The sequence below is a fragment of the Mauremys reevesii genome, linkage group 2 (assembly GCF_016161935.1).
Source record: "Mauremys reevesii isolate NIE-2019 linkage group 2, ASM1616193v1, whole genome shotgun sequence".
NCBI classification, from domain to species: domain Eukaryota; kingdom Metazoa; phylum Chordata; order Testudines; family Geoemydidae; genus Mauremys; species Mauremys reevesii.
The window spans coordinates 23,124,652-23,144,302 of record NC_052624.1 but is presented as its reverse complement, the minus strand read 5'-3'; the positions used below and the strand labels follow the sequence as shown (position 1 = coordinate 23,144,302).

Below are 19,651 nucleotides of genomic sequence, written 5' to 3'. Positions count from 1 at the left end.
ATCTCCAAGTCAGTTCTGCTCTCTGCCCCTCCCCATCAGTTCTATCCCTACCCAGATGGGTTGTGCCTCCCTAATTCCTCCACCTCACACCCAGCACCCTGTTCAGCCCTTTCACCTCGCCTCTGCTCCTCCTTGGGTTCTCCCCCAGCCCTGTGGGGCTGCAGCGGGATCTCTGTTTCCCTTCCAGGCTGGGGTCTAGGGCCTCTTCCCCACGGCTGGTGGCTGCAGGAAGGAGAGGGGAGGGGCAGAGGACGGGACCTGTTCATCGCAGAAGGGGAGGGGAGAAAGATTAAGCTCTGATTGGTTGCTCTTCCCCTGGAGGAGGCAGGGCAGTGAGGCAAATAGCCAATCAGAAGGCAGCTTCTCCCTCCCGTGCCTCCATTCCACAGGACTCAGATTTGCTATCTTACTCTCTGTTCCCCAAAGGGAGGTTGACTCATGCATAATAATGAAAGGGGTGTTGTCCCAGAGAGCAAAAGCACAGAATGTGATCCAGCTCCGACACTAATTAAAATACAAAGGAAGGCTTTTTGGTTCTCATAGTTTTTTCAAAAAAATCAATGGCACATGCACCTGTTTGGTTCTGACAGCACATCAGTTGGGAAACACTGCTATAGACACTGCACTATGACTAACTTCCTAGAGTGCAGTACAGTGTGCTCTCACAGGAGATGGAGACGCTTCTGCAGCCGTGGTCCCCAAACTTTTCATGCTGTGCTTCTCGCCCTGCCCCCCACCCCCATCCTGGGAGTTGGGCCAGGAGTTGGCCCGCAGCTCCTAGGTAGGGGGGCTGAGGTTGGGGATGGAGCTGCAGCTAGGGGTAGGTCTGGGGTGACAAGTGGATTTGGGGCTGGGAGCACATCTGTAGCCAGGGCTGGGTGGCACTCCCTCCCCAATTTGGTGGGCTGGCCCAGGAGCAGAGCTGCAGCTGGAGGCAGAGTGAGGCTGGGTGGCACTCCCTGCCTGCTGTGGGGGCTGGCCTGGGCCCTGCCCCACCCCTCTGAATGATCTTCTGTAACCACCTGGGGTGTACACCCCACAGTTTGGGGACCACTGACCTAGCTGCTAATGCAATGGTCTAGTGCAGAAGCAAAGGCATGTGAGAGTGAATATAGTGTCTGTGATACACACTGTAGTGGAAATGTAGTAAGGGTTTTCTGACTTGTGGAAATCTGGGGACAGAGTTTTCTGGTGCTAAAAATTAACACATGCACCTCTTGAAAGTCTCAACTAGAGCATTCTTATGTTAAGGTAACTAATGGAAGTGTGCTTCTATGTTGACGGCTTCTTTTGAAAAACTTCCCTTAACCTGGTTTCAGACTAGTTTGTGAAGAAAGGGATTTATGCAAAGAGCTAAATTGAAATATATATTTGTTTACATTTTGCTGGAAGAGCAATGAAAAGATCTTTTATTTTAATGAGCTTTTTTTGTTGCTGTTTGCAGTGCTAAAGTTAGTTGTCAGCATTTGCATTATAAATTCTTTTTAAGGGTTGATTACTCTGGTCTGAAAACTGCAAGATTTCAGCCCAGAGGCATTGTTTTGTGGTTTGTATGTTTTTAAATAACAAATCTGACTGAACTGATTGTGCTTATGTTAAACACTTACACATCCATGCTCATGTTCACTCCAGATAGTAAAACTGACTGCATACAAGTAAAGTTTACAACAAAGATTAGAGAAAAAAGTAGGTTCAAGTGTTCAAGTTAATGGTAGTTCAATGTCAAGGGTCATATTCTGAAATCTGTAAGTAGTTCATTCCTTTTTCAGTATTATTCAGTCCTTTCCTTCCTGCAAAGACTGCTGCTAATGTAGCTGACTTTTTGCATGTGTTATACTGACTTGCCGTTCTTGGGTAGTAAAACTATAGATGGTTGTAACTCAAGTTTTATTATAACCCATGTTTTCAGCTGAAATGCCCTGCTTGGGTTCATCCCAAAGGTGAATTGTTGTTAAACGTAAGCAAAATCCATTTAGCTGTTCTTGGGTTAGGATAGTGAAGATTAATTTTGTATTTTAAAATAAGCTCGCTCTTTACGTATTAAGGTCTCAATTTAATTTTAGCATTTAACTGTCTAGTTTTTGCTAAAATAGGCCCTTGATAAATCTGAAGAAAAAGTTATCAATCTTGTAAGTACTTATGTAATTGTATAACCTTTTCTAATTCGACCTTCAATTATTAAAATTAAGGCATTAAACTAGTTAGGGACATCAAGAGTAACAAAAAACATTTACACATATATTAGAAGCAAGAGGAAGACCAAAGACAAGGTAGACCCATTAATCAAATGAGGAGGGATAGCCAATATTGGAAGATACAGCAATGGCCAAAGTGTTAAATGGTTGGGGGTGTTTTGGTTTTCATTGAAAACAGTGGAAAAACATCAGCATAAATAGGGTAGGCTCTGAGACTGAAATAGTGAAGGAACAAGCTAAGAATTACTTTTGAAATGCTGCAATGGTGCTGCTGTTGCACTTCAGTATCAACACTAACTGCACCAACGGGAGAGGCTTTCTCATGGGTGTAGATAATCCATCTCCCAGAGGTGGAAGCTAGGTCAGTAGAAGAATTTTTCCATTGACCTAGCACTGTCTACATGGAGACTTAGGGCAGCTTATCTGTATCACTCAAGAGGTGTGGCTTTTTCACACTAGAGACAGTAGCTGGGTTGATCTAACTTTCTAGAGTAGACCAGCCCTTAGTAGACACCTTCCAGTCAGCAGGGCTTGACTACATACATCCTAGAATACTTAAGGAACTGGCTGAGAAGATCTAAGCCATTAGCAATTATCTTTGAGAATTTGAGGATGGGAGAGATTCCAGAGGACTTGCAAAGGGCAAATACAATAGTTATCTACTAAAAGAGGAATAAGCTCAACCCAGGGACTTAGACAAGTGAACTTAACTTGAGTACCTGGAAAGATAATGGAGCAAATCAAGCAATCCGTTTGTAACCACCTAGAAGACGATGTGATATGTGACAGTCAGCATGGATTTATGAAGAACAAATCCTATCAAACCAACCTAAAATCATTCTTTGATAGGGTAACAAGCCTTGTGGATGGGGGGAAGCAATAGATGTGATCTATCCTGACTTCAGTAAAGCTTTTGGCACCGTCTCCTATGACCTTCTCAAACTAGGGAAATACAGCTTAGATGTACCCACTGTAAGGTGGGTACACATCTTGTTACCAGTGGTTCGCAGTCAAAGTGGAAGGGCATATCAAGCTGGGTCCCACAGGTATTTGTCCTGCGTCCATTTCTGTTCAATATCGTCCTAAGTGATTTGGATAATAACATAGAGAATAAACTTACAAAGTTTGTGAACACCACCAAGCTGGAAGGTGGTGCAAGTGCTTTGGAGGACAGGCTTAGAATTTGAAATGGCCTGAAATAAATAGGATGAATTTCAGTAAGGACAAATGGAAAGTACTGCACTTATGAAGGGATAATCAATGGCACAAACACAAAATGAGAAATTACTACCTAGGGAGTACTGCAGAAAAGGATCTGGGCATTATAGTGGACCACAAACTCAATAAGAGTCAGCAACTTAATACTGTTGCAAAAAGGGTGAACATCACTTTTTGGGATGCATTAGCACAGGAGTGCTGTAAGTAAGACATGAGAAGTAATTCTTCTACTCTACTCAATATTGATAAGGCCTCACCTGAAGTACAGTGCTGTGTCCAGTTCTAGGCAACACACTTCAGGAAAGATGTAGTCCAAAGGAGAGGAACAAAAGTGATTTAAAGATCTAGAAAACATGAATTACGAAGGAAGATTGGGAAAAAAACTGGGTTTGTTTAGTCTAGAGAAGGGAAGACTGAAGGGGGGATGTAACCCTTCTAGTATGTAAATGGTGGTGGTTAAGAAGAGGTAGGTGATAAATTCTTCTCCCTAACCACGAGGATAGGAATTAAGTAATGGGCTTAAATTGCAGCAAGGGAGATTTAGGTTTGACATGAGGAAAAACTTCCTAACTGTAAGGGTAGTTATGCACTCAGTATAACTATGTTGCTCAGGGGTGTAAAAAATCTACACCACGGAGTGACACAGGTATACTGACTTAACTCCTGTTGTAAACAGTGCTATTTTGACAGAAGGGCTGCCCTCTCAACACAGCTACTGCTTTTCAGGGTACATCCAGACTACCCACCGCATCGGCGGGTAGCGATGGATCTATCGGGGATCGATTATATTGCGTCTAGATGAGACGCAATATATCGATCCCCGAATGTGCTCCTGTCGACTCCGGAACTCCACCAGGGCGAGCGGCGGAAGCGGAGTCGACGGGGGAGCCGTGGCCTCGATCCCATGCCGTGAGGACGGGAGGTAAGTCTAAATAAGATGCATTGACTTAAGCTACGGTAATAGCATAGCTGAAGTTGGATATCTTACATCGACACATCCCTTTCCACCCCCACCCCCAGTACAGACCAGGCCTCAGGGAGATGAAGTGCCTATGCCAATGGGAGAAGCTTTCCTACTAATCACTACAGAGGGACATCACCTCCAGTGCAGCTGTGCTGTTGCAGCATTGTAAGTGTAGACAAGCCCTGGTCAGGGATGATCTAGATAATACTTAGTCCTGCCTGAGTGCAGAGGACTGAACTAGATGATCTATCAAGGTCCGTTACAGGACTACAGTTCTGTGATTCTATTGTCTTGTAGTACTAGAGTGAAAAACTACATGGTGCATTAGCTAAGTGTTTGCTACTGAGTAGGATGTCTGTGGAGTTGTGGAAAAATCATTCAGCTTTGTAGTTTGTGGGAGGGCATGGTTTTTGTATATCTTATTCCTGCAGTCTATGGAATTGAATTTTGTGACACCCTTGCGCTACGGCTAGGCTAGCCTCTGTTTTAAATGCAAAAACTGACATTACAATATTAACCGGTAAATTTAAAGAGCAAAGGTCCAAATGCTGATGTGCCTTCAGGGCTTCTATTGACTTGAGTAGAGCCCATAGGGACACTTGTATGTAGCAACAACTTGGCCACACTGTGTATTTATGCCATTGTTATGATCACTAGTCAGTTTGTTTTTAAGATGCACAATTAACAATGGATATTCCAACTTTGCTATGAGAATCTTAAATATTTAATGTAATTTTGTTAATGCTACATGAACATTTACTATATTGAGCATTAACTATTTTGCCTGTTAAATTGATACTACAAGGTGATTAATATTGAGTAGTCAAATTGTCATCTAGAGCATTGTATGCAGTGGGGTTGCTGCTATGTTGGTCCCAGGATATTAGAGAGTCAGTGTGGGTGAGATAATCTCTTTTATTGGAACAACTTCTGTTGGTGATAGACAAGCTTTCAAGTTTACACAAACCTGAAGAAAGCTCTTTGTAAGGTCAAAACCTTGTCTCTATCACCAACAGAAGTTGGTCCAATAAAGAGATCTCACCCACCTTGTCTATCTACAGTATTGTCATTCTTAGCAAAGTTGTTGATACCAGGACACAGCATAATTAATAAGAAATCTTTAAATCTGCAAACGTAGCAAATTTCACTTTGTCTTCCACGAAAGTACAAAGGGGTCATTTGATACTTAACTCACTTATAATTTTCATTTAGCTTGTCCTGAAGTACCTGTGTTCCACTAAGGTGTATCTAAATGCATTATTCTGTGACATGGCTAAATGGAACCCTACCAGAATATGGAGTTGGACTACAAGGTACTTGTAAGTGGAGACTTTATTATAATGGTGTGGTTTTGAAAAGTTCATTATCAAGTAATTAACTTTCCAAAATGGTGCTTTATAATAATAAAGCCACTTGACCCTGTAGGTTAGCTCTGTAGTCAAGTTCAGTAGTATCTGTGATGTCGTAACACCATTTGGGATGTTGCTGCAGAGCTCTCAGGAAACATGAAATGGCCTTCTAATTTTAAATCATGTCAAGTGGCTGTGGCATTCAGCACATGCAAATATGGTTTACTTAATTGTAAAATACTTACCCAAATGGATGGCCAGTATGAATAACTCGTAGTATGGATTCATGCAACAAATAATGCAAATGGCAAGAATATTTATATGGCTGAGTACGGAAGCTCCCTGACGTGTGCAAGCATTTCATTGCATAAGTCGAATTTTGCGGAAGTCAGGAATGTATCTCCGACAATAACGCGCACACAAAAAAAAAGCGTATAGAACTTTTTCCCTAAATCGGGTTTACGTAACCCAGGGAGTGTCTGTATTCCAAATGAAACTGTCACAGGTTAGTTCTTGACAAAAGTTTTACATGAGATACAACATGACACATCAACTAAGGGCATATTTAAACTACAGTCACTACAGTGTCACAGCTGTGGTGCTGCTGTAGCATCAAAGTGTAGACGTTTCCTGCATTGACAGAAGGGGTTTTTCCTTTGGTATATTTAATTCATCTTTTTGAGAGGCAGTAGCAAGGTCAACAGAAGAACTATTCTGGAAACCTAGTTGTGTTTCCCATAGGGATGAGGTCCAGCTAACTATGGTACTCAGCACACAAAATATTTCACAGCCCTGAACGACATAGCTAGGTCAAGCTAACATCTACATGTAGACCAAGCCTTAGTGTTAGAGGTTGAACACTAAGGTTGATTAGTTATGCTATTTTTAATTGCTTGTATGGCCATCACATTTTATTATATTCATGACGTTGTTAGCCATCTAAGAAGTTTACTACTAACTTGTCTAATGTCATCCTAGAATAATCAATTAGCTAACTGCTGTGTGATTGATAACCGGTAGTCAGGAAGTGCCAAAAGGGGACCTCAGTGCAGTGGAGCTTTACTCATGGTGGTTAAAATCATGTAATCCTACTTGTTTTTCCTCCACAGGCTTTACATGTATGAAGTACTAGTGCTAACCCCTCATCTGCTAGAAGGAACAAGGTGGGGGAAGGGGGAATAATAGAGAGATTAGAGGGAAGGGTGAAAAAGCTCCAAGGTAGAAGGAAAATAGACAAGATGCATGGGCAGAATGGGGAGGTATTGCATACCTCATGTACAATACTTTTTTAAAAAAACTAGCTGTCTGTGAATGATCATGTGCCCTCTGCCTCCTTGTGCCCTCATTTGAGTGCTTAAAGGGTAGGGCATCTGCAATTGTCCCCAAGTTCCTTCTAGCTGGAATCTAGCTGGTCCACCTCGCTAGATTTTACCTCAAGCCAAACTTCTCCAAATTCTTCTCAGAATCTTCAGAACAAAGTTACTTTTATTTTGGCACCTTAGTCTGTAAATAGTGCTTGTCAGATTGAAAGCTGCTGATCTAGGCCCCTTTGTCCTATCCTAGACCACAGGAGACTTAAAACATATATGGTGTCTCAGTTTTAGGATGGCAATGCTTGCCTCCATTGCTTCAAGCTCATGACTGGTTCATGGCTCTCAACTTGCAGTACTTCCATGTCACCAGCTGTCTGGCCCACAAGAAGTATCTCAGGTTCACAGTAGGACCCAACCACTGTCAACGCCGGGTTCTGCCCTTTGTAGTCTCTGTGGCACAGTCTCCATGAATCTGGCTTTGGAATCTGGGGGAGTGGGGGAAGTGCCTGGCTATAGCAGTGGCACATCTAAGAGGGAATCCACTTCTACCTGTATCTAGATGACTGGCAAATCAGAGGCAGGTACTGGGGGAAGACGTACTGCCTTAGATGACATCCTTTCTTTATCTGTCACTGAAGACTCCTGGTAAACTAAAGAAGTTCTCTTTCACACCATCACAGATGTTGAGCTCTACTTGACTCTAGTTCAGCAAAAGTTTTCTTGCCAGAGGACAGGTTCTGGTCCCTTCAGTCTGTAGTGCACCACCTATTGACAAGACTGGCAACAGTATGTACACTTGGGCTCTTCAGCCACATGTCTTTATGCATATACATGCTGCTGCTTGCCAGGTGTTACCTGTGCCGTCTGTAATGACCTCTCCTCCTCATCCAAACATCATATTAATAAACAAGTCATGGTCCCGACCAGAATCCTGCAGGAACCTGACTGGTGGCCACACCCACTGGATGTGAGAAAAGAGGTACTGTTTTTGGTCTCTCCCTGACAATGACACAGGTCACAGATGTGTCAGAGAGAGTCTGGTGCACTCACCTTAATCACATTCAGATGCTAGACTCATGGTCTCAAGATGATCTCACGCTCTACATGTACATCTTGAAATCGAGAGCCACTACCTGTGCTGTGAAACCCTGCAGTGCAGATTCTGACGGACAATGCATTGGCAATGCACAATTTAAAAAAGAAACAGTGAGGCGCTTGATCATCTTTTCTTTGTCTGGAAGCAGTTGAGTTTTGGGAATGGTGCCATCATCATGGAGTGACATGATGCTAGCTCTGCACCTTCCAGGAATCGACAATGGCCTGACAGACTTGGGGCTGGAACAGCTGTGGGTATTCACTACAGAAATCTATCCTAGACCTGATATTCTACCAGTGGGTGACTCCCACCATAGTTCTGTTTGCCATGACAATGTCAAGGGCAAAGACTTGTGCTTCAGTGAATGTGTGAGCACTGACTTTAGTTCAGATGCCTTTGTTTGGTGATTTCAAGGACTGCTACATGCCTTCCCCAGGATAATATCCAAGATCAAAACTGCCTCAGCCAGTATGATGTGCTGTCAGATCTCTGCAGATGTCCAGCCAGCCCTTCTGTACTACTTTCTATCTGTCTGAAAATGATGTTGCAAAACTAGCATCAAATATTGCCTGTAGACCCACAATGGTTGCACCTGATAGCATGGATGTCAGCTAGATAAGTAGAACTGATGGACTGGCACCCCAGAGCAGGAGTGGGCCAACTTTTTGGCCCGTGGGCCACATCTGGATATAGAAATTATGTGGCAGGGCCATGAATGCCCACGAACTTGGGATTGGGGTGCAGGATGGGATGAGGGCTCTGGCTGGGGATGTGAGCTCTGCGGTGGGGCCAGCAATGAGGAGTTCAGGATGCAGGGAGGGGGCTCCAGGCTGGGGCAGGGGGTTGGGGTGCGGGGTGGGTGAGGGATCCGGATGGAGGTGAGGACTCTAGGGTGGGGCTGGAGATGAGGGGTTTGGGATATAGGAGAGTACTCCAGGCTGGGACTAAAGGGTTCAGAATGTGGTAGGGAGGCTCTGGGCTGGGGCAGGGGGTTGGGGTGCAGGAGAGGAAGCTCCTGGAAGCAGCAGCATATCCTCTCTCCAGCTCCTATGCGGAGGTGTGGCCAGGTGGCTCGGCGCACTGCCCTTTCCACAGGTGCTGCCCTGCAGCTCCCATTGGCCACCGTTCCTGGCCAATAGGAGCTGCGAGGGTGGCGCTTGGGGCGGGGCAGAGCACAGATCCCCCTAGCTGCCCCTGCGTAGGAGCCGGACTGGGGTCATGCCACTGCTTCTGGGAGCCGCAGCATGCGGAGCAGCCCTTGACGCTGCTCCCCGCCTGGAGCACGGGAACGGGGCAAGCCCCAGAGTGATGACTGTTGGAAATAGTTGGCTGGCATATTTTTACCTTCAAAGGTCAAGGGACACTCCACCAGGATGGAAGCAACCTCTTCGGCCTGCTTCAGAAATGTGCTGATCTGTATGGCGGCTATGGGGAGCAACCCACGGACCTTTTGTTAAGGATTATTCACAAGGCTGCGAGTTTGTCACAGAAGTCACTTCCTGACTTCTGCAACGGCTGGTGCATCTGGCCTGGGGGCTGCCCGTACAGCCCTCGGCTCTTAGGCAGGGGTATGGCCATGGGGCTCTGTGCGCTGTCTCCACCTACAGGCACTGCCCCCTCAGGTCCTGTTGGCCACACTCATGGCGGAGGCAGTGCACAGAACTGCCTGGCCGTGCATCTGTCTAGGAGCTGGGGGGTGGGGGATGTCACTGCTTGCAGGCAGCCCACCGAGGTAAGCGCCAGCCAGAGCCCTCACCCCCTCTAGCACCCCAACCCACAGCCCTGAAACCCCTCCCACACCCAAACTTGTGTTTGCTGCTGGGAGGGGGTGCCATTGCCAAAGACTGTCCCAGCTTTCCAGCCCTGCCACCTCCCCACCCCCAATACCCACGCACCCCTGCCACTGCCTCTCCCCTGAGCACCTGCAGAACCCCTGGGCCGTGCCCTCCCCGTTCCCGCCCCCTGAGATTTAGTCGGGGAATATAGTAAGTCATGGACAGGTCACAGGCCATGCATTTTTGTTTACTTCCCGTGACCTGTCCATGACTTTTACTAAAAAGGCCTGTGACTAAAACATAGCCTTAATTATTCACTTGGTTATGCCTGGGCAGATGCCAAGTTCAGAAGAACAGTACTCCATCCTGGTTGATATAGCCAAGACTCCTCAGGCCCACAGTCCAAGGCAGATTCCGCTTTGCAGTCACCTAGAGTGGGATCCACACTGACAAATAATTGAGAGAAGAGTTACTGATCTACATTAACTGAGGGTCCTCAAGATGATGTAGGCAATGTGGATCCCATGACCTGCCCTACATGCCTGCTTTTCAAAGTCCTCGGCTAACTGGGCTTTGAATTGCAAAGGAACTGAGGGATGGTTGTAACCTTCCAGTTCTTACTACCCTCATACAGGATTACAAGGAACCACAGGATGCATGTGTGGCCCCAGTGGACTCTAATAAACAAACAAAAAGCACTGTGCCTGAGGTATATGCACATTTAGTGGGATCTACCCTGACTACAGCATCTCAAAGAACCCCATTAACTCTGATAGCATAAATAATAATTCATTGTTAATTTCCTGTCATGTTCTGTGAGATATCAATATATATTATCTGAATGTACTTTAGTAGCCTACATGCTACCTTTTTATTTAAAAAAAAATCACTGTTAATAATTAGTGTGGGTGAGAGTTTTTAAAGAATACTTTAAGGAATATTTCCCAGGTACCTAAACACCTTTTGCTCTGTTAGTGTTTCAACAAATTCTTCCCACCCTTGAATTCTGGGGGAGAAATGTAGAGATTGAGTAGTTAGAAATACCTTATGTTCTCAAACATAGTTTCATCTTGAAGTAACTGGTGGTGAAACTGTTTAATTAGACTTTATGAAATATTAATATACGAATAACAATGTTTTCTGACACCTCATGTGCCAACACTTTATTTGGCTCTTATGGTTCCTTAGTCCTTGATCACAAAGAAATTTATTTTCTCTACCCTTCTGCTCCCTTGTATATATTTTTTTAAAAGGGGGCTATTTGTCAGGAACTGGATGGGTAAAAGCAGTATGCTGGTTTTCCAAAAGAATGTGCCCAAAATATTTTTCATGCTGTCTGGTCAAACCACCACTTTTGCATACTTAGTATGATATGATAAACAAGGGTTCTTCTAAACTAAATGCTTAGTCTTCATGGGGACTTAAATTTTGGTTCCTTGAACAATGCCAGTAAAATGACAGATCTGTTGAATAAGCTAATGAGTCAGATAATTGAACCTAGATCTTGTAATTTTGAGTTTTTTGGTTACTTGTAGATTTGAAAGGATTAATCTTTTTTGTTGGTAATCATCAGTTTCACCATATGTACCCAAACTGATGATAAATTTCCATTGATAGAAATGTACATGTAGGTAAAGTAAGAAAAATGCTGCTTGAGAACTTAGAGAATGTAAGGATGTTTACTTTGTATATTTTGACATGTGATGTTGACAACTTGTGTTTTAATGGTTTACAATGCTTTAATTTTATGAATCTCAATGTTTGTCATTGTCTGATTCCCCTAAATTTGCAAAATTGTGAATGTAAATAGATAAATTAGAGAAGCTTTAAAAATAAACATTGATATTTATCGAAATTATTTTAATTTTTTTCTCCCTGGCCTATTTATTTGGATTTGTCATAGCTATATATGAATATCTGGGATATACAGCGTCATTCCACATGTAGAACACCTCACATTGTGGGCTCCAAAATTTACTTTCTGTATTTGCCATACATTACTCTAGTAATGTGTTAAAGTTTCACTTTCAGTGCTAACTGTAGTTTTTCTAGCTACCTGCAAAACCTCTTGAGTGAGATCTTGAATACTTGTATGGTCCCTTTATGCTGAACAAAAGGGCTAAACTGGCATAAATGTGTCCTAAAAACCCCAGTCCCACCTGGGGAAAATCTTACCCACAGCAGGCACTGAGGTAATGGCAGTAAGGGTGCCTCATTGGACCCCCTTGCCAAGCCATAGTTCAGTGGTGTACCTGCCTGAACAGGTCTGCAGTGCTGTGGGGATTTCTGGCAGTCCTGGGACATGGCTGTAACTTACAAAGGCCACAGGGGCTCTGAGTTAGGCTGGCAACTGCTCCATCCTCCAGAGCAGCCCAGGGTTTGAAGAGTGTAAAGATGACTTGAAGCTACCCTAGCACAGACCGCAATCTCTTCATTTCCCTGGGGTGCGCATCTGTGCTTCCTCTTACAGGCACAACACTACATCTCACCCCTTGGCTTTAGGGCTAAATCTGACATCTTCGAGGTGGTACCTCCCACACATTGCGCAATTTCTTTTGTGTGGTACTCTAGGGCTAACAATGGGATTCAAAAAACCTAATAATTAAAAATCCTCCATTTGTACTCAGGGACTTTAAGGCTAGAAGGCACCATCATGATCATCTAGTCTGACCTCCTGCACATTGCAGGCCACAGAACCTTACCCACCCACTCCTGTAGTAGACCCATAACCTCTCTGAGTTTCTGAAGTCCTCAAATCATGATTTAAATACTCCAAGTTACAGAAAACCCAACATTTAAACTACTTTAAACCTGCAGGTGACCTGTACCCAATGCTGTGGGGGAAAAAAGGCGAAAAACCCCAGTCTGTGCCAGTCTGACCCAGGGCTGCCCAGAGGGCGGACTTGCCCCGGGCCCCGCAGGGGCCCCCACGAGAATATAATATTCAGTAGTATTGCAACTTTTTTTTTTATGGAAGGTGCCCCCGAAATTGCTTTGCCCCAGGCCCCCTGAATCATCTGGGCAGCCCTGGACTGGGGGAAAATTCCTTCCCAGCTCCAAATACGGCAGTCAGTTAGACTCTGAACATGTGCACAAGACCAACCAGCCACGACCCATGGGAAAGAATTCTCTGTAGTATCTGGGAGCCCTCCCCATTTAGTGTCCTGTCTCTGGCCATTGAGAATATTTGCTACTAGCAGTCGCAGATTGGCTACATGCCGTTGTAGGCAGTCTCATCATCCTATTCCATCCATAAATTTACCAAGCTCTGTCTTGAAGCTGATTAGGTTTTTTGCCCCCACTGCTCTCTTTGGAAGGCTAGTCCAGAGCTTCACACCTCTAATGGTTAGAAACCTTTGTCTAATTTCAAACCTAAACTTGTTGATGGCCATTTTATGTCCATTTGTTCTTGTGCCAACATTGGTGCTTCACTTAAATAACTCCTCTCCCTCCCTGGTATTTATCTCTTTGGTGTATTTATAGAGAGCAATCATATCTCCCCTCAGCCTTCTTGGTTAGGCTAAACTAGCCAACGTCTTTGAGCCTCCTCTCCAGAAGATAGATTTTCCATTTTGGTGATCATCCTAAGTAGCCCTAATCTGCACTTGTTCCGGTTTCAATTCATCTTTCTTACACATGGGAGACCAGAATTGTACACCATATTCCAGATGAGGTTCTGCCCCTCCCCCCCCAAAATTGTCACTTACAGTCCAATCCTTTTTAAAAAACGAAGAATGTGATGTATACAATGACTTTCTCTTTTTTATGAAACACCAACTGTTTACTAAGACAGAGGTATTTTAATAATAGCTGTAAAATGTGAAACCATCAGTGTCCTGCAGATTTTCACCCCTCATCTGCTTTCTACCCATCTGGTTAGATAAAGTAACTTTCAAGCATGATGGAATAGAGTGACTTATTAAACACTGCTAACGTAGAAAAGCAATTGTGATGTAACATCGTTTAAAAATTAAGATGACATGTTACAGCAGTTGGGAACCTGAAAATCCATTTGTACTGAAACTTGGCATCTTTTTAATCAAATGAAAAAATAATTAGTTGCAGCGGCAAAAAGAGGTGCTGCATGGTTGGAAACCAATCTGAACGCGTCTCAAGGTGGACCACTGTAAATTGTGCTTATAGCTGTTTCCGCTGGAAAACCTACAGTAGAAACAGTTGTAGCTGTTCCTTTTGCCATTGTTCTACAAAACGAAGTTGCTTGTGAATTCTTGAACTATTTTAACAGTCACTTTTATAACGTCTATATCTTTTTGTTTTCTCTGCAGCTTACCAAGGTGGCCAGTAAAGTTCTCTCTGAGGAGCCAAAAAGCAGACAGCTCATGACTTCTGATCAGGACACTAAAGTTGTGGCTGAACCGCAGGTGCAGCAAGTACAAGAAGTTAAAGACAGTTCTCATCTAGTAAGTATTATAGGTTAAAAAATCAAACATTTCACTTAGTTTGAGCTAACTATCTAATGTAGTCTTTGTTTTGTATATTAAACAAATACACTCTTTTGTTTGGCAGTCTTTAATACAAATTGTATCCCAAAACATTCTAATACAGGATGTGGGCAGTACATGGCACCATCACCAAAAATCCTGAGAAATAGCTGTCTAGGTGACTGCATTTCCACAACTCTTGGAAATTCACCTTCATAGTACAAAGTTGTTTCTCAGTCTTGAAGTGGTATGCACCTTTAGTTAACATGTTATGCAGTTACTAATATGCTAAAGCCAATTGGAGAAGTTTAAAAAAAAAAATTAAGTTACTAACCCTCAGCTTAGTCAATAGAGTGCTAGAACTTACACATGAGGAGAAACTTTACAGGAATAAACCTTGGCATGGATATCTTTAGGTTAAAAGTGTTGATAACTTGTGTAAAATGGGAATGTGCATCCCATGTAATTAATTTTGCATAGTCAAAACACTCTGGCAAAATACATGTTGCTGTGCAGGATCTAATAAATTGCATCATGGGGTTCTTGTGGCTTTTGGCAAAATGCATGGTAAATGCAACTTGTGTACAGATTTACAGTGATAGTAGCAAATGTTCCAAGTAACTTAGACATTTGGGTTTGAAATTTTTTTATTAACCAAATGGAAAATTTTGACTTCTTGCATAAATAGTACTTAAACGATTTGAGAGACTAAAATATAATAATGCTTTAAGGAAAATATTGCCTTTGGGACTGGGTGGAGGGTGAGTGGGGAAGGCGGGGGATGGGGAGCTGCACTTGGGGCAGGAGAGGGGAGCTGTCAATACCTCTGGACTGAGCTGCCCCAGAGTGCTCCTCCAGGCTCCAGCAGCAGCTGCTCTTCCCCCTCCCCTTCTGTATAACAAATGGATCACTAGACCACTTTAAACTAGTGCACTCTGCTTTTTTCACTTCACTAATTAAACATGTGTATTCTCTAGCTTGCCCTAAAACATGGGCATAAGTGGAGGTTGGGGACCTTGGGTTTTTTTAGTTGAGTCACTTCCCTGCCTCAGTTCTGTTCTGTCTCAAACGTGGATGTTTCTCTTCTCTTTAAAATCGCAGACAGGAATATGTTGAGCCAGATTCAGAGTGGCATTATTTCAGATGTGCAGTTTTTTTTGTTCCATGGTAAAGTTGCCTCTCTTCAGAATATCTGACTCTAGGGAACAGTCAAAATACCAGTGACTTTCAGTGCTATATCTGGACCTAATAGGTATATCAGTTGTTCTGTAGAAAAGGGTGTCAGCTTATTTGCATTAGCCTCCCACTCTCACAGAGAAGCCACTCACTATGTTTTTAGTCTAATGTTAGTTCTTCTAAAATAAGTAAAATGTCCTTAATTAAAACACATAATGCTAGATGCAAATTTAGAGCCAAATCTCAAATGTCTGCTCTTCCGTATCTGATTAGAAATGGGATTAACTATCTTAGGTAACTTTAGAGAAAACAGATTGCATCTAATGTCTGAACTCTGGTAAAGGAGCCTCTGAAGGCACAGTTAACAGGAGTTTGGAAGACTTGAAATGCTATCCATAGCTTTGGACCTGAAGGATAAGCATAGCCTCTTGTTTTCAGGAATGGCAAGTTTTTCTCCCAATAAGGTGTCGTCATTTTTCAAGCTTTTCATGAACTACACCAGTATCGTGGTTCTTAGGATACTGCTCGTGTAGAGCACCTGTCAGTGACTTAGTATATTGAACTATGCTTCCGAAGGAGTTTCTTTAAAAGCCATATGTTCCCTCTCATACAAAATGTCTGAATATTTTATTAGTAATTGTTTGGTGCTGCTGTACAAAATCTGAATGTGGCTGTAGATTCATGAGCAAAACTTGTCACTTCAGTACAGTTCAAGAAACATACAAAGAAGTAGGTCATCTAATTTTAAATCTTTTTTTATGTAGATGCTTCAAAGAATAATTCCAGCCGAAGTCCTGGCTAAAACATGATTAACAAGTTTTTTTCCAATTTATTTGAATTACTTTTTAAAGGTTAAGGCTATATTTCTGTAATCTGCACATTTCTGCACCAGTTTACTTCTCTGGACCTATGCGCACTGGGGGTATTCAGCACAATGTGTTGCTGCTTGTGAAGGCCCTACCAGAAACCCTGAGAGCACAAGAGCCCTTCTCCCAGGAGCTTATTGGAATATGCTGAATCGTATTCCCTAGCCATCCTGGCTTTGTCCCTCGAATGAAGGTTAGGCTGTCTGCTTTCTGCCAGTTCAGCCTCCCCTTCACAGAATGTCTGTTAGGAGGCTTCTGGAATAGATACAGACATTGGCAAACGTAACTCCTTGGGTACTGGTCTGGAGCCTTGAATGAACCAATGAACCCACAGAAGTTGTGTGGTTTGTTTTTTTGGTAAAGGATTCATCTTTTTCTCAATAAAATGTAGTGTCAGTCTTCCTGTGCAAACATAGTAAGATCAAAACGTACAACACACATTTAACATTCCATAGTTTGAGCAGCTAGTGGTTGGCCTAGTAGTAAGCAAATTAAGACTAAATTTTTTTGTTAGGACCCCTTTGCCCCTACTGCCCCCACGTCCCTACCTAGAAATCTGTCTGTGTAGACAATGGCTAAGGGTATGTCTACAAGAGGAGTTTAAGGCAACTTCTTAGGTGCACATTTGGTAACTCATAGTATGCAAGTACCACCAATAGCATACACCCAATATGCTTGTTCTGTGTTCAGTTTCAACATGGTGTGAACACACAGCAGTAGTTTGCTGCAAACTGATGGAGTATCGTTCTCGAGGGAGGGTGGGGGTGGAATATCCCGTGGTCCTTTGTGTGGCTGAGCAGTGTATATTATGGGATAGTTTTCACTGTAAGTTGTGGGATGTGAAATGGAAGTTAGGAGGATTCGGGTTTTAAAACCCCATGTTCTGGGTGTTTCATGTCATGCTTCCTTTTTGGATGAGCATTTTTGCTGTTTTTGCTTTCTGCCAGCATGGGCCCAGAAATGCACTATGGTAGGAAGTGAGAGTATGCAGAGGCTGACTGGGCTGTATTACAGTGCACAGAGCCACATGTTCGGCTTTGGACTTCACCCACCTTACCACCAAGCAGAAGGAAAGAACATGTTAACTGAGTAGTTGCAGGAGGGTGATTGAGTGCATTTGGCTGTTTTAAAAGGCAGATCGTGTTGCTTATGGAATCATTTGGATGCAGCAGAAAGAGTCCAACTATTATAGTTGCTCTCACAAATATTGTGCAGAACACAAGAGGGGAAAGCCTCATCAATGGGTGGAACCGAGGTGCAGAGACTTGCTTGGCAGTTCGAGCAGCCAGCAAGGCATCCTGTAGAGAATACTAACGCAGAGGAGGATACTTTTAGGGATGCCTATTGCTCATATTTTGAATCTCCTGGTTGAATATGTGTTTGTGTATCCTGCTGCTAATCCATGGGGGGCAAACTGGGACAGATTTTGAGCAGTGCAATACATTTAAGGCTGGGGAGGTGGGATATTGCCTATATACTTCTGTAAAACTTTGAATTATTTTAGCTGTATTTAAAGAATTTTGTGTTACATTAGTGATGAGTGAGAATGGACCAAAATGGATCTTAAACAATTTTTATTATGAAACAGTAACAAAGCCAAAAACTTTAATAATGAATACTTTTATTTGAAAATGCATTTTCCAAAACACTGTTCTATTTAAAGGTTTGCTTTTTGTTGGTCATTGTGAACCAAACTAAAAGTGCAACAGTGTAAACAGAGCAAAAATAACAAGTTTGCAGGGAGGAAGGAGCTTAGTGTGCGTATAGGTCTTGCCTCTTGTACTCAGTTGTTCTGGTGCCATGGCTCCATAGTTCTGGACTTCTGGAGCTGGTGTTCCTGGCAGGTGGATGTTGGGCCTGAGGGGAGTGGCCTCTGCAAGTACTGCATGGATATGGCATGGAGGAATTGCTCCTGGTGCCAGTAGCCAGTATTGCGGCCTAGCAGGAGCTTGTTTTGTAGGAGAGCGTTCTGTCTCGGGATTGTGTTCGTGCATTGCCTCTGTGTATTTCTGTCTTTTTCAGTGCTCTCCTTAGCCACTGTGATGCTTTCCTTGACCATTGCCACAGTCTTCTGGGAGAACTGGATTTCTTTCTTCCTCTGAGTCCTCATGTACAGCCTCCACCTCTTCTCTGCCATGTCATGACATTTTGTCCTGAATCGTCCTTTTTTTTTTGGATTTCTTTGGTTCCTTGCAGAAAAATGACTTTCTGACCAGGGAGTCACAAGAGCAGTCATGGTACCCTCCCAAGCAGTATGTTTTGGCTGCCCAGGGCAGCCGGCAGAGAGGCAAATCATTGTGGGGCAGGACTGGGGAAGACTGGGCTGGTGGCTCCTACCCTGCGTCGGGCTCAGTTGCTAGTACTGTCTGGGCTGGGGAGTATGGGACTTCCTCTTCCCCTGCACAGCATCCAGGGCTGAGTCAGACCCACCCCCAGATTTCTCCTGCAGCTGCAGGAAGCTCTGCCAACTTCCTCCTGCCCCTTGCCCCTGCTTCCTGCATCCATCACTCCTCAGCTGCTGGGGGAGGGATCCCAGTACAGGGAGCTGCTCCCCCATCCTCCCAACCTGCATGTATTCAGACCCCCTCATACCCAGACCCTCCTGCCAAGCCTCACACCCCCTCCCCCCGGAGCCCTGTGCACCTGGACCACCCCGATGAGCCACCTGGATCTCCACCCCACTCCCCCAGCATCTGGACCATCCACTGAGCCCCCTCCCCACACACCCAACCCCCCCTGCTGAGCTCAGTTCCACCTCTGCTGAGCCCCACCTACCTTCACCTGGATCCCCCTTCAGAGTCTCATAACCGTTATACCCAGAACCCCTCAACAAGCCCCGGTGCATCCAGATTCCCCCCCGGCACCCGGATCCCCCACTGAGCTGCCCGCACCCAGATTGCCCCCGCATAGAACCCTCTCAATCCATACCTCAATCCCCAGACTAAGCCCATCCACACTTGGATCCTGCTTTGCTGAACCTGCCTGCCCACGCGAGGTACACCTGGTATGGAGGGTCAAGGCCCTGGGGTGTTTGTTGGGGCAGGTCCGGTCCTTGTGCTGTGTCAGGGTTGGGTGCAGCCTCACCGCTGAGTCTGTGTCCCAGGGGGAGCTACGCAGTGATCTCCCACCTCTGTGCAGCCAGTGGCCTGTGCTCCCCAATGCCATGCTGGAGCCTCCATATTTATTTAACAAAATGTGCAGAATTTTAAAATATGGTGTACAGAACTTTTAACTTTTTGGCACAGAATGGCCCTCAG

The 19,651-nt window shown here is 44.1% G+C and overlaps 1 protein-coding gene across 3 annotated transcripts in view; it reads left to right on the top strand.

The window, feature by feature from the left end:
• The window catches only part of LARP4B (La ribonucleoprotein 4B), a 106,891-nt gene that overhangs the window by 27,595 nt on the left and 59,645 nt on the right, over window positions 1–19,651 (top strand). The window contains exon 2 of one of the 3 annotated variants that reach the window (XM_039526090.1): window positions 14,197–14,331. In XM_039526090.1, coding sequence (XP_039382024.1) covers window positions 14,251–14,331 — 81 coding nt within the window. In that variant the 5' untranslated portion in view covers window positions 14,197–14,250. Of the gene's footprint in view, window positions 1–14,196; window positions 14,332–19,651 lie in introns of those variants that run through there. The other 2 variants (XM_039526093.1, XM_039526091.1) reach the window with 2 other exon arrangements.